The sequence below is a fragment of the Pinus tabuliformis genome, chromosome 6 (genome assembly GCF_031772625.1).
Source record: "Pinus tabuliformis cultivar Carrire ecotype Pingquan chromosome 6, CPIR1, whole genome shotgun sequence".
Classification (NCBI taxonomy): domain Eukaryota; kingdom Viridiplantae; phylum Streptophyta; class Pinopsida; order Pinales; family Pinaceae; genus Pinus; species Pinus tabuliformis.
The window spans coordinates 333,854,645-333,868,071 of NC_142292.1; the positions used below are offsets into that span (position 1 = coordinate 333,854,645).

The window sequence follows — 13,427 nt, forward strand, 5'->3', positions numbered from 1 at the left end:
ACCTTTACATGAGCTAGACAACTCTCGCATGAACCAAAAACTGATTTTTCTTTTGATTCAAAGGAATAAACAACAAAGTAGCCTTTAGTTTGATACCTCTTGTTCCATGAAGACTCCTCTTTTTCTTCTTGATCTAGTGAACTCTTATTTCAGAACAGTTTTGAATCCAATGGATCTGTAGATCTTCCTCTTTCGTGTTGAGGATATGGTCAACTAGAAATATTGGGTTTTGGGTGTATGGGCTATTCTAGATAGCAGAAAATGGCATTAGGCTTGGAGAAATTTTGGCTTACCCATTTAGCTCCAGAGGGTCTTCTATCGTCTTCTTTTGGATGGGAGGGTGAAATCTCTCCTTCCACTCCACTGAATATCAGAATGCAGGATTTGAAAGATTTGTTGTTATATATTGTATCCTTGCAACATATTTTCTGTTCTCTCTGCTTCTTTCACTTCAAATCTCTTCCCAACCTTGTCTCAAAGCAAGGGCCATCTCCCACCAATATTTTATTTTATTTGTTCTGTATGAAATCTTGTTGCCGACAACTGAGGTCTGTAGGTTCTAGCGTCACAACCTATTAGGTAACTTTGTTGGTTGCTTAGTGCCACTTCAAGACATACAAAAGTGACTGGTGGTGTTTTGGGCGAGCTGTCACAATGCGAAGTTTAAACATTTAACTCCATGTTTCTCACGATTGTCTAACAACCTGATCCTAAGCATTGAACTATTGACAACCTTCACAAAAAAAAAAACTACATTTCTAGTTATATGGAAATAAATTTGATTATTATTGAAATGGCTTTATTTGATTGTAATTGTTCATTTCTTAAAGAATTGTAAAGCTAATTTGTAGAAATTATTGAATAATTTCTCCTTTTAATGTTGCAAAAATTAGCGACATTTTATTTGTATATTTTTGGTTAGTGCAAAGAAGCTCTCTGTCTCGTTCAAGGCTCTACAAGCATGATAAAAATAGAAGAGGGTGAAGTTGTGTAAGGTAAGATAATTTTATTAATTTCAAACAAGATGACCACAAATAGGGCAAAGGGCTCCGCTAATTACAATAGTGTGGAATATAAAGTGCTAGTGCAAAGGCTGCTCCTAGGAAATAACTATAAAAGCAGGCAAGTAAAAGCAGATCTAACTATGCTACACTAGATAAGATTTTGTACTTTAATACAATGAAATAGGAGGGCAGGTCAAAGATGCAGAAACATGCAAGTACTGCAGAGAACCCAAGAATAACTCTGGTGTGGAGGTCCTGTTGTCGAAAACACCTTTCCTTCATCATTAAATGGAAACAATACAGAAAAGTGTGCTTTAAATATCATCTCGAGGCAAGATTCATGGAACAGATGACTATCTTTTATTTTGTAAATCTAGAGTGTATGCGACTTGGGCAATATTTATTTGAATTTGAAATGGCCAATATGACTTACGGGCCAAATTCTCCCTTCCTTTATATTAACATAGTATTTCTATTGTTTGAGGGTGGACCTAAACTTCAAGACTTTATTCAGATTCTTTTTGAAAGCAATTTTGCGTTGCTTAATTGTGGTAGTTCTTGCGTCATTCAATCTCAAGGCTTTCTTCATAATTTTTTTTTTGCAATTTTGCATTGTTTTCTTGTTGGAGTTCTTGCATTATTCAAGCAGTCTTCAGGATAACGCTAATCTTCATAGACTCTTCTAATAATAGTTTCATAGTAGGTACTTTGGTTACAGTAGCCACACAGTCTTCAAGCTTGTGCGGCTCAAATTAGGGAGAAAGTTATACGATAGTGTAATGTATAATAATGCTTTTATCTAGAGTAAAATTGTGGAGATATCCTGAGAAACATTTATTTTTATAAACTTAATTCTACTCACTTTTTCGAATGTGGTAAATTTGGCTCCTTGTTTCTCATAGTGATCTCTATTGATGATTTATAATTTGTAGATTGCTACGTTCCTATTCTTAATTTCTTGCTATATAAGACTGCATTACCGTATTTCTTACTAAATAAGACTCCAAGTACTCAAATTCTTGATTACATTTGCAGAAGAAACTATTTTTATACATTATTTTGTTTGCATAAACAATATAAAGAAACATTACTATAACTTGAGAGAAAACTAATTTTCTTTATATTTTATATTTTTAAGAAGAGTACATATGGTTCCAGAATAAATATGGCTCAATGAGATCCCTCTCTACTTGCACAACTTGGTTCAAATATTTTCACATCTGATGCGGCGAAAATTCCAGCGAATTCATTATAAATAGAAGGTTATGGTACAATCAGTATCCCACCCATCACCATTTCTTATTGTACATACATCACTATAGCTTTCTGTGATGCAATAATATAAATAGTCTATATTTATATCCAATGTTTATTTACAAACAATAATTTCTTGTCTTCGGTTCAGTTTCAATGCTCCTTATTGTCTCAGCCTCGTGGCTGTTTGTTATTGTCATCGACTTTGGTGGCACAACATTTCATGAATGAGCAATGATTTTTACAGTTACTTTCTTAGAAAAGTATCAATATTTACATTTCATTCCTTCCCTTTTGGAGTATCACTTTGTTCAATCATCACAAAACGTACATCTTTCGAGTGATGTATCTTTGTATATGTATGGTTTCTGTTATTAAATAAACTAGCATACCCCTAAAGTGGGGTAAGGGAATGCCAAAAAAACACCGAGTAGCATATGTATTTTCTGACCATCATATCAAATGAGAGAACAAATGATGAAACAAAAATAAGATGCAGAAATGAATGGAGTTTGTAAATATTTGTGACGTATATAGTAGAGATAAAACAAGTGATGTACACTTTTTAATTCTAGATATCATCTAGAGCTATTTGTTAGTCACATATCAAATCATAATTAGTTATTAAAATATATAAAATAAAGAAGGCAACTTATTATCCTCACTGTTTGACATTGAATATAAATCAATGTCATTAATGTCACTTAGAATTGAAATTAGATTAATTTTTTTCAAGGTAAATTAAGCATCCTTCGATCGCCTTGGTAAAGGAGAATCAATAGCCAGGCTACTTGAACTAATAGACATACTAAAAATTTAAGATGAAAACAAAGCTAACAAACAGTTTGCCAATCAAACCAAGAAGACAAGTCAATTGACAATTATCATCCTCAAGTTGATATGGAGGTGTTGATGGTGCTGGACTCACCAACATTCAGGGGATCTCCCTGATATGAAGTCCCAACTAGACTTCAAACAGTTTGGAGTAGGAGTCCCAGCAGTGGGTGGTAGTATAATGCTTTGACCGTGGTAGCATGTAGAGGTAAGTATGATAACTTCGGGTGAGAGCAAGTGTGTGACACTGCGGAGAGTCAAGTGCGATGCATGAAGGTTCTAACACACAAAGGGGAAAATGAAGTGCGCCCCTTAGAATCCTGTAATAGTACACAGCTTGAAAGGAACACTAGCGGAATGACATCACTGTTGATTTTTGGAGCATTGGATGTGTTCTAGCCACAAAACTTTGTGGAGAGGCTAGAATACATGTATTCTTCAAAACCCAGAAATCATTTCTGGAAATTCCACCTAGAAACGACTTAATTAAAATAATTAATCTTTTTTTTAATGGTGCCTAAGTTTAAACTTAGGGAAAATTATTAATTAAAGGTTATTAATTAGGTCATGGTGAGAATCTTCTAGAAGAAGACATGGATTGAGTTCTAGTTTTTTTTTTTTTTTCTAAGTAAAGGCTAATTCTATATTAAAGAAAGTAAAATATGTACATGGGTTACATCTTCCGAGGAGGCCGAAGCCAGTCCTCTAACAATAGCAACTGGACCAGACTGTCTATCCGCTGAAACAGATTTACAAAACATTGTCCATATTGATTTTCCTTGGACTTCAGACAATTAGGACTTGGACTGACAAAATTACCATTGATGCTAGCAGGACTGAACCTGTTTACGCCATAGACTCTAACACATAAAAAGCTGACTGTATTAACCTGTGGCTTACAGCCATAGAAAAGCTGAGACCTTGGACTGAAAAAGACAGAAGGAAAAAACAACATAGTCATTGACAAATTTTCAAAAAACTAGACAGAAGCACCCGTTGAGGCTTAGGCTGTATGGCTGGGCGACGCTGGTTGCTTTCCCTTCTCCGGACTGGGCGAGTCAAGCCAAATGACGAGCCCATCCCCAGCCTGAAACTGCTCTCCCATGCTAGGCTGAACGTGGTCGTTGCTCTCTTCCCTTTCCATAGCACAATTGGGTGGCGGCAGGACCTCTTGCACCAACGCAGCTTGAGCCGAGATCTCCTGAGCCGAGCCTTGCTGAAACAGGATATCCTGATCCATGGCATCCTGGAGGCGGGGAGCTCGATACACCAGACCGGTCATGTCCCCCAGGAGAATGTCGCTATCCTGGACGCTTGCAGAGGCAGGGGAGGTTGATGAGGGATCTCCAGGCGCTTCCTCCGAAATGTAAACCGTTAAATTTACTACCACCTCTGGCCGAATGAGCCTGCTAGGAAATCTGAGACGGAAGGTCTGGTATGTGCCTTGCGGAAGCAGGCACTCCTGCTCAGAGCTAGGGGACGAGGGGGGAACAGCTGCCATGGGCGAGATAGGATGCGGCTCTTCAAATTCAGGTTCAACACGGAGTCCGGACCTCCCTCCCCGTCTTGGCACTCCTCTGCTGCGCGGCATGGCTTCTAAAGCAAGAGCTCTCAAACTCTGTTCAACCACACTAATTCGTAAAGCCAGGATATCCCCTTTCCCATTACCAGCATCAATGGGCCGGTTCTGGTCGTGAATTGGCTTGGCGATCCCATTATAAAGAGTAGATGCTGTTATCACCACATGAGGAGGGCGAGGGTCCATGATCCTGTTGCGCATCGAGTCCAGAGCTACCACGCTCAACTTGAATGCGCCGTCCCTTCGGTTCTAATCCAACTTGCATCCGACTGCCTTGTGCATTAACTTATAACCACCACTGCAGGCCTCCGCGTACAGGTGTTGTCCTCTCGGCCTCATCACAGGTGTCGAGGTGAGTGCCAAGATTAATGGCATGTAATAACACCCGCATCCGGGTGCGAATCCTCTATCCGAGATTTATCCTGAGAGACCATTTGTCTCAGCTGATCCCTTTGATCTCTGGAAGGTAGGCTGTCTATAGCTCCTTCAAAGTGGTTATCTTTTGCCTCCACTCCAAGGTTGGCGAGAAGATCAGCCAGCTTATTCCCTTCTCTTCTGGTATGTTTAAAAGTAATAGCTTGGTTCTGAGAGAGCCAGTGATTGATCAGCTCAAGCCTCTGAGCCATTCTCCAGCTGCTACTTACTTTATGAATTGGAGAGCCATTTTGAAGCTTTGTGGCCATTCTGATTAAGATCTGCGAGTCTCCTTCTATGATGAGGGGAAATAGGTTTTTCCTATGTGCTATTTTGAGTCCTCTCCATAGACCTTCCAATTCCGCTGAGTTATTAGTGTCCCAGCCTATCGAACCCATGAAGATTTCTAGAGGATTGCCATCATGATCCCTGAATACTCCTCCATAACCTGCTTGTCCTGGGTTTCCTTTGGAGGCTCCGTCGAAATTTAGTTGGATCATGTCAACGGGAGGTGGATTCCAAGACCTAGCTTCCTGTTTGTGGCGGTAGGGGTTTCGGCTGTTGGTTGAATTATGGTTTATCCGCATTTGCCAGTTATCCCAAACAACTTTTTCTTTTGGCAGAGTAGGAAAGTCTTCAGGATGCCAGTCTTTGAGTGAAAGAGTCTCCATTATGTTTTGATGAAAAGTATTCCACAATTTGTCTGGCGGCATTGATTTATCTTTGAATATTCTTCGATTGCGCTCTTTCCATAGATTCCACATCAGTAAACCAGGAATGAGTTGCCACAACGCATTGAGAAGAGTACTTTGAAATGGGGTTTGGCCTCCTTTGCTAATGGTTCCTTTGAGGTCATCTTGCTCTCTTCTTTCAATTTGACAACGGAAAGCAATCTTCTCCCACAGTTTCTTTCCAACTGAACAATTCTGCATAAGATGTATTGCTGTTTCTTCCTCCTGTCGACACATGTGACATATGGATGGTCCTGCGAAGCTTCTCTTTCTGAGGTTGTCCCACGTTAGGATTCTGTTGTGACAGAGAAGCCATAGAAATGTGGACACTTTCGGCCAATTAGATTTGTGCCATACTTTTTCCCATAAGCTGTTTTTGTTTATCTGCCTTTGTATGATGATATTGTAAGCCTCCTTGGTAGTGAAAATTCCTTTTTCTCCATAGCCCCATCTTAAAATGTCCGGTTCTTCTGAGATTCTTATTTGCCTCTTTTGTAATTCTGCTTCTAGTCGTTGCTGAGTATGTCCTGAGCTGTTCGGTAGGAGCTGGTGAATGTCTTTCCACTTCCGGTGATCCTAATCAGCATCGGCTGTCCAGCAATGGTTGACTTTGGCCCGATGGTCTGTTTCTCTCTCATCAGCTGGGAATTCTTGGAGTATATCGTTGATTTTTGGCAACTGCTGCCATGAATCTTCCCAGAACCGTGCTATGCTTCCATTCTTGATCTCCCAGAAGCAGTGTTCTTGGATGAGAGATCTGTGTTGTATGGCTGCGTTCCAGATTGCGGATCCCGAACTTGTCTCAGTCATACGCAATCTTTCTTCCATTGGGTAGTTGCTTGCATATTTTGCTGTCCAGAGGGAAGCCCATGGAGTGCTGGGATAGGCCAACCACCGCCACCAAATTTTAGCTCCCATCGCTTTGTTACTATGCTCAGGATCTCTGAGACCTATGCCTCCTGCATGCTTGGGCAGACACACTTTCTCCCATTTGAGTAGAGCCCATTTTCGATTTTGTCCTGAGCCTCCCCACAGAAATTTACGTTGTAGATTCTTGATTTCTTTAAGGACCCATTTGGGGGCAGCAAGAATGGAGAAGAGATATAGCGGCATGGAGTTAAGAACAACTTTGATGAGAACTATTCTGCTGGCCATGTTCAGAGTTCGATGAGTCCATAGGAATAGGCGTGCTTCTAACTTTTCTAACAGCTGCTTCCAGGAGGAATGTTTGAGAGCGGAACTCATGAGCGGGGCACCTAAATATTTGGAAGGCAGAGAAGCAGAGGTGAAGCCCAGAATACGCTCAATGGCTCTTTGTGTAGAAACAGGGGTATTGAAGAAGAAAATTTGTGATTTGACTCGGTTGATGAGGGCACCAGAAGCATCAGAGAAAGTGGATAGAATGGATTTAACAAGACGAGCTTCCTGGACCGAAGGATGAGCAAATAGCATATTATCATCTACAAATTGCTGGTGGGTGTGGACCGGGGAATTGTGAAAAGAGAGCCCTTTTAACCGCCTATTAAGCTTAGCAGCCGTAATGCTTCTACCCAGACCCTCAGCCATAATTACAAAAAGAAAGGGAGATAAGGGATCTCCCTGCCTAATGCCTCTGGAAGGTCGAAATGTGGCCGAAGGGGAGCCATTAATTAACACTGAGAAGAAAGCTGAGGATATTAGACTGTAAATCCATCTAACCCAGGAATGAGCAAAGCCAAAAGCAATTAGAATTTTTTGGATGTAGACCCAACTGAGGCTGTCAAATGCTTTAGAAAGATCTAGTTTAAGCAGCATACCTGGCTTTTTGGTCAGCTTTAGGGAGTGAATTAGTTCATGCGTGAGAATAATTCCATCCGTTATTTGGCGCCCTTCGACATATCCCGATTGCTCAGGCGAGATGATGAGTGGAAGAAGCGTTTTAAGCCTGGTAGCAATGACCTTTGAAATTATCTTATATATCATGTTGCATAGGGCTATAGGTCTGTATTTGTCCGGGGTGTTGGAATCTTCTCCTTTAGGCACTAGGGCAATGAAAGTAGCATTTAATCCCGGGTACATCCATCTGAGCTCTCTGGATTCCTCCACAACCTGCCAAACTTCATTTTTTATCAGGTCCCAGAATCTGTGAAAGAAATTTGCTGTAAATCCGTCCGGCCCTGGCGCTTTTCCCTCTTTCATGTGCTGCACAGCCTCTTCCACTTCCTGCAGATTGATGGGTTTGATCAGTAAACTGTTGTGCTCCTCCGTTATGACCTTGGGTATGTTCTGGAGAGTTTGATTGATAGCTGGCAATCTGTTGAAGTCGGGCTCCTGGTGGGCTTTATTGAAATAGCTTATGAATTCCTTTTCAATGCCCTCATGCGTTTCAATCTTCTCTCCCTGCTCATTGTTAATATGAGTGATTTGGTTTATCATTCTTCTCTGAACAGTGGATTTATGAAAGAATTTTGTGTTTTTTTCCCCGCTTTTCAGCCATCGAATTCTGGATTTCTGCCGCCATAGAATCTCCTCCTGCTTGACTCTTTCTAAAATTTTTGATTCGATGGCTTGTTCCTGTTTGGAGAGTTCCTCTGTTCGCCCCCCATTGATAATGGATTGTTGTATCTTCTTCATTTCAGAATTGAGCAGGGCTTGGTCGGCAAAGATGTTACCAAATACCTTGTGGTTCCATTGTTTGATGGCCCTTTTTAGATATTTGAGTTTTTGTTGGAATCTAGCCATTTTTGTCCCTTCGGTCGGATTGAAATTTGTCCAGCTTGATCTGACGAGCTTTTCAAATTCTGGATGGGAGAACCAAAATTCTTCAAAACGAAAAGGGCGTCTGAGGTTGTTACCTGGCCTATTCCATTGGAGCTCGATGGGCCAATGATCCGAGCCGGAGAAAGGTAGAATGGAAGCTGTGAATTCTCCTCCGATATGAGTTGCATTGTCTGAGATCAGGAAACGATCAAGGCGCGAAGCTATTTGTTGCACTCCTACTCGCTTATTTGTCCAGGTGAAGATACCGTTGCTTGTTGGGATATCCATTAACCAGTTGCTGTTGATGAACTCTTTTAGAAGGCTGTCCTCATTGTTTGAGTTGCTTCTGCCTCCTTTCTTTTCTTCCATACTGGCGATCATATTGTAATCTCCTCCAGATATCCAAAGAGGAAATGGTCTGTCGCTATTGAGCTCTGACAATGTGTTCAGAAGTTGGCTTTTTTGAACTGTATCCTGTGGGAAATAAACATTAGTTAGCAACCCATGAGCATTTGTGCCTGAGAGGTGGAATGTGGCTTGGATGAAGTTTTTATTAGCTTGAATATTGTTGAGTTGGATGATCCGGGCGTCCCAGAGTATAGCTAGGCCTCCCGAGGCGCCTTGTGCATCCACCGCTGTGACTAGCCCTCCTGGCCAAGCCTTCGCGGCTATTCTTTCCAAAATTGTGGAGCTACACTTCGTCTCCTGCAAAAAGAGAATACTGGGTTTTTCTTGCTTCAGCATATTTTTTAAGATTCTACCTTTCCTAGGGCCATTAAGCCCTCTGATATTCCAGGATATTAACTTCATTGAGAAGGGTGGGGGTTTACATTGAAGTACTTAGTCAGTTTGGCATACCTCCCTGACTCCACCAGTATTTCTCCTATTTTGATTGTTCTTTCTAGGGTTGATTTCCTTCCCCTTTTCTTGCTGTCCTTGGTGATAAACTTGCCATCCCATGGACTTCCAATCTGGACCCCTAGCGAGTATTTCTTCTGTGCTCTGGTTAACACTTCTACTAGGTTGTCTACTTCCCTTTCAGGGATTTTTTCAAAGTTCTTTGTGCGACAAGCTTGTTCCAAGCCCAAGATGTCCAGCTCCCCTATGTCCAGGGGCTCCAGGTCTTCCTCCATTACTTGAGGTGATTGAAAAATGTCCTCGGTTGCGATTGAGGGTTTTTCGCTTGGCTGAGTGTACTCCATATCCATTTTTTCAGTTTGCTTGGACACATTTTTGTTCTGCGATATCAGGTTCTCTTGACTTGTAGTTTTCTGTCCTCCTTGCATGGATGTTTCTCCCTGTTGCTTTTGTTGGTCAGCTTCGTCTTTCTCCTGTTCCTCGTCCGAGCCCTGCTCATCATTTTTGTGTAGCGCTTCATATCTGTTGCTCATTTTAGGCGCTGCTTTGCTGCTGGGATGGGCCTTGGGGTTGCTGGGGGCTTTTTTATTTCCTCTTCTTCTATTGACTACCTTGGTGAATCCATCAGGTGTGTTATTGTCAGATCTGTCTGGAGAGGAGGGTATCTTATTTAGAGGGCAGTCCCTATAGAGATGTCCTATATCATGACATTTCCTGCATCTAAATGGTACCTGTTCATAATCAATGACTTGAACCCATTCAGTGTCTTCATGAAAGAAACTTACCGTGTCTGGTAGTGGTTGTTTGAGGTCCATGTAAACACAGATCCGAGCGTAGGAGGTTTGTTTGCAGAGTTTGGTTTCCTCTGCCACCCGTACAAATTCACCAATAGCGTTTCCTATCTCCTGTAGGGACTTTTCCTCCCAATATTCCCATGGCAACGAGTAAAGCCTTATCCACACTGGCGCAAAGCTCAGATCCTCCTTATCTGGATTAAATCTTTCCACCCATCCTTTGAGAAATAGACCTGCAGAGTTAAAAAAATATGGACCTCCCTCCAAGATTCGAGTTCGATCTTCCAGACAGTTAAATACTGCAGTGAAGAAGCCTTTGGCTCCTAGGTGCAGAGATATGTCTCCTTTTGGACGCCATTTGGTGCTAATCCAAGTTCTCAGAGCTCTTTCTGTAGGCCAGATCCCTATAAACTTGCCGATCAGTGCATGATCTCTCATGTACTGTATTCGGGCATTGATTCGTTCACTTGGGAAGTATACCCGTGGTTTATTGGTAGCAACAGGTTTGCAAGTTGAGGAACTTGCTTTATTTCTGTTCTCAGTGTCAATATCCTTACCCTTTTGCTGGAAGTTGTCCCTTGTGCTGCCGCTAGCGCCGTGTGCATTCTCCCAATCTTCTGTTGGCCGTGCACTGTTACCCGGAGACGGGGGAGGCACCTGGCCCTCCCCCTGGGGGGGAATCATTTGTTCCTACCCGAATGGATGCGTCTGTCTGCACCCTGCTCCGCCCTACACTGTCGCAGATACCTGGTTCGACAGGCCTGCCGTCTGCAGGGTTCTGCCAAAACCCTAGTACTGTATGCGACCCTCGGTGTTCATCGCTTCAACGAGAGATTATAAGAAGAAACTCGATGGGGGTTGGAGAACACACTTGTAAGACAAGGAATTCAATTTTGGTTGGGAAATCAAACTCCAAAGTAGCAATAGTCAGTTGCTAGAAGTGATCCAGTGAAGTCGAAACAGTGAGAGAGGGGCATGGATAGTAAGACCAGAAGGCAGTTTCTCTAGTCCGGTGAGTGCATAGCAGAGAGGCAGTGAGTGCCACAGAGAGGCAACGTAGAGCTTTAAAGGGAGATCCATATTTTGCGGAGGAGAAGTCGAAATTCAGTGCCAGAGACCAGAGTGAGAGCCCAGAGGCCAGGAGGATTGATTTTCCAGATAACAACTGATTAGTTAGCGAGAGAGATGCTAGTATGAGTTGTGGGATGCAAATTTGCATAGAATAACGCAGAGGCAGTGCAAAGGCAGTAAAGGGCAACTCATCTTGAGCTAAGGAGAAGTCGAATTCAGTGCTAGAAGCCGGAGTGGGAGCCCAACGGCCAAGGGGATCGATTTTCCAGATAACAACTGATTAGTTAGAGAGAGAGACACTGGTCTGAGTTGTGGGACACAGATCTGCATAGGCTAACGCAGAGGCAGTAAGGGGCAACTCATCTTGAGCCAAGGTCAGTGTCGGATCACCGGTGGGAGTGAAATTTTTCTCACTAGATCTCTTGTCAGTGATTTCTCTATATGGAAAGCTAGATTTGAGCTTGCATAGATTTTTTCTCAGATTTACTACTACATAATAATAAAACCTTTAGTTGCTGCACCAATTTTCCCAAGTTGGGTTCTTCTGGGGACATTAGTCCACAAATAACGGCGTATTATTGTGTGTGTGCATCTATTCTTCTAGTGTTTTTATTTCTTCCGCAATATTGTATTTGTGAAGGCTGGAGTGTATTATTTTCGATATGTAGGATGTAGTAAATAATTTGTTCAAGTTATTTAACAAATATAAGAAACTTAATTAGTTACTGCAGTAGGATTCAGGGTTTTCCGATTTTTCACATGGTATCGGAGCACATATCATAATCCAGAGAGCTTAATAGTAGAAGGGAAGAGAATTTCGAATCTCTTTATAGGTAGCAGTTCAAAACTCTATAGAGGCAACGCAATCCTTGCGTTAGGAGGGTCAGTTTGTGAGGAAAATTTATTTCCCTAAGAGAGTTAACAAGGAAATTAGATTTTACATATCAAAGATTACCAGAGGCAGAGGAAGTAGCAAAAATTTCCTTGCCGAGAAGATATTCAACTGAGACGCAGTTAGTTTGTAGTAGGTTTCTAGTGCCAAATAGCATCAAGAGGAAGGAAGAGCACACATTGAGGGAATTCTTTTCTAAGGGGAATTCTAGCCCAAAGTTTGAATTTTCCTAGTAGAGCAATAGTAGTTGTGAGCAAATTTTCCCACTCTAGCAGGGAGTGCGAAAAGCCAGTCAACAGTTGCGCAGAGGAGAAGAGGAGGAATTTGATATTTTTGCAGAGATGGCATCAACATGACTGAGAGATTAGGATCAGTTGGACGAAGCCTCCAACTACGTAATCTGGAAGACAATAATTACGTGTCTTCTAGATGAGTGCGATCTCAAAGCTTATATCAATGGTGTGGTAGTTGTAACAACAAATGCAGACCCTCTTAAGACCTACAAGAAGGAGATGGTGAAGGCAAAAAGGTTGATTCTCGAATGTGGTGTCTCACATAGCTGACAAAGGTATTGCTCGACAGATGTGGGAAGCACTTGCTACGCTATACAAGGGACCTTCCAAGCAACGAAAGATGTATCTTAAGAAGCTGAGATGCATGAGGATGCAAAAAGGGGATTGCATAGACCCATTCCTTACTAGGCTTCAGGATATTTGAGATCAATTGTCTGCAATATGGTTAGTGCCTCAGCCTACTGAGTTGGTGTGGTTTGCTCTAAACATTTCAGAAGAGTGGCAAGTCTTTGTCCAGATTATTCTAGGCAGAGAAAAGTTGCCAGACTGGGATCGCATATGGGTTGATCTGCATCGAGAGGAGATGAGTCGAGATTTGGTGAAGACCACCATCATTGGCAGCAATAGCAGCAGTGGGACGAAGCAAGTAAAGGAAGAGGAGGATGTGGCCCTCGCATCAAAGGGTCAGCAGGAACAACGTAGGAGGCAGAAGGACATTTCCAAGGTGAAATGCTTCAGATGTGGTATGTGATGAGCTTGGCCACTACAACATTCAATGCCCTCTCAGAAAGAGGGACAAGGTGGAGAAGCATGATCAACAGGCTACATCCTCAGAGATTGACAGGTTGTCCTCCAGATTGGAGGAAGAATTTGCCATGATCATCGAGATACCTCCAGGAGTGAGGTGGGGTGATTTGGTTTTGTAGCCCCAGAAAGCTACAGGATGGGCAAGATTCTTGAGGAG

The 13,427-nt window shown here is 42.1% G+C and overlaps 1 protein-coding gene across 1 annotated transcript; it reads right to left on the reverse strand.

Annotated features, from left to right (window-relative positions):
• Positions 1 to 6,392: 6,392 nt before the first annotated feature.
• Positions 6,393 to 10,891, reverse strand: LOC149258662 (uncharacterized). The gene is made up of 3 exons (XM_089428006.1): positions 9,386 to 10,891; positions 8,583 to 9,260; positions 6,393 to 8,195 (listed from the first exon to the last, which is right to left on the reverse strand). Exons 1-3 carry the CDS (start codon positions 10,889 to 10,891, stop codon positions 6,393 to 6,395), a joined length of 3,987 nt encoding a protein of 1,328 aa, XP_089284132.1.
• Positions 10,892 to 13,427: the final 2,536 nt, after the last annotated feature.

Bases quoted from the DNA above. Each gene is read 5' to 3' on its own strand.
- LOC149258662 (XM_089428006.1), bottom strand. From the start codon at position 10,891: ATGATTCCCCCCCAGGGGGAGGGCCAGGTGCCTCCCCCGTCTCCGGGT. The intron at 9,261-9,385 runs GTAAACCCCCAC...CTCTTTTTGCAG, and splicing joins AACTGACTAAGTACTTCAAT to GAGACGAAGTGTAGCTCCAC. The intron at 8,196-8,582 runs GTCAGATCAAGC...AACAATGAGCAG, and splicing joins ATCCAGAATTTGAAAAGCTC to GGAGAGAAGATTGAAACGCA.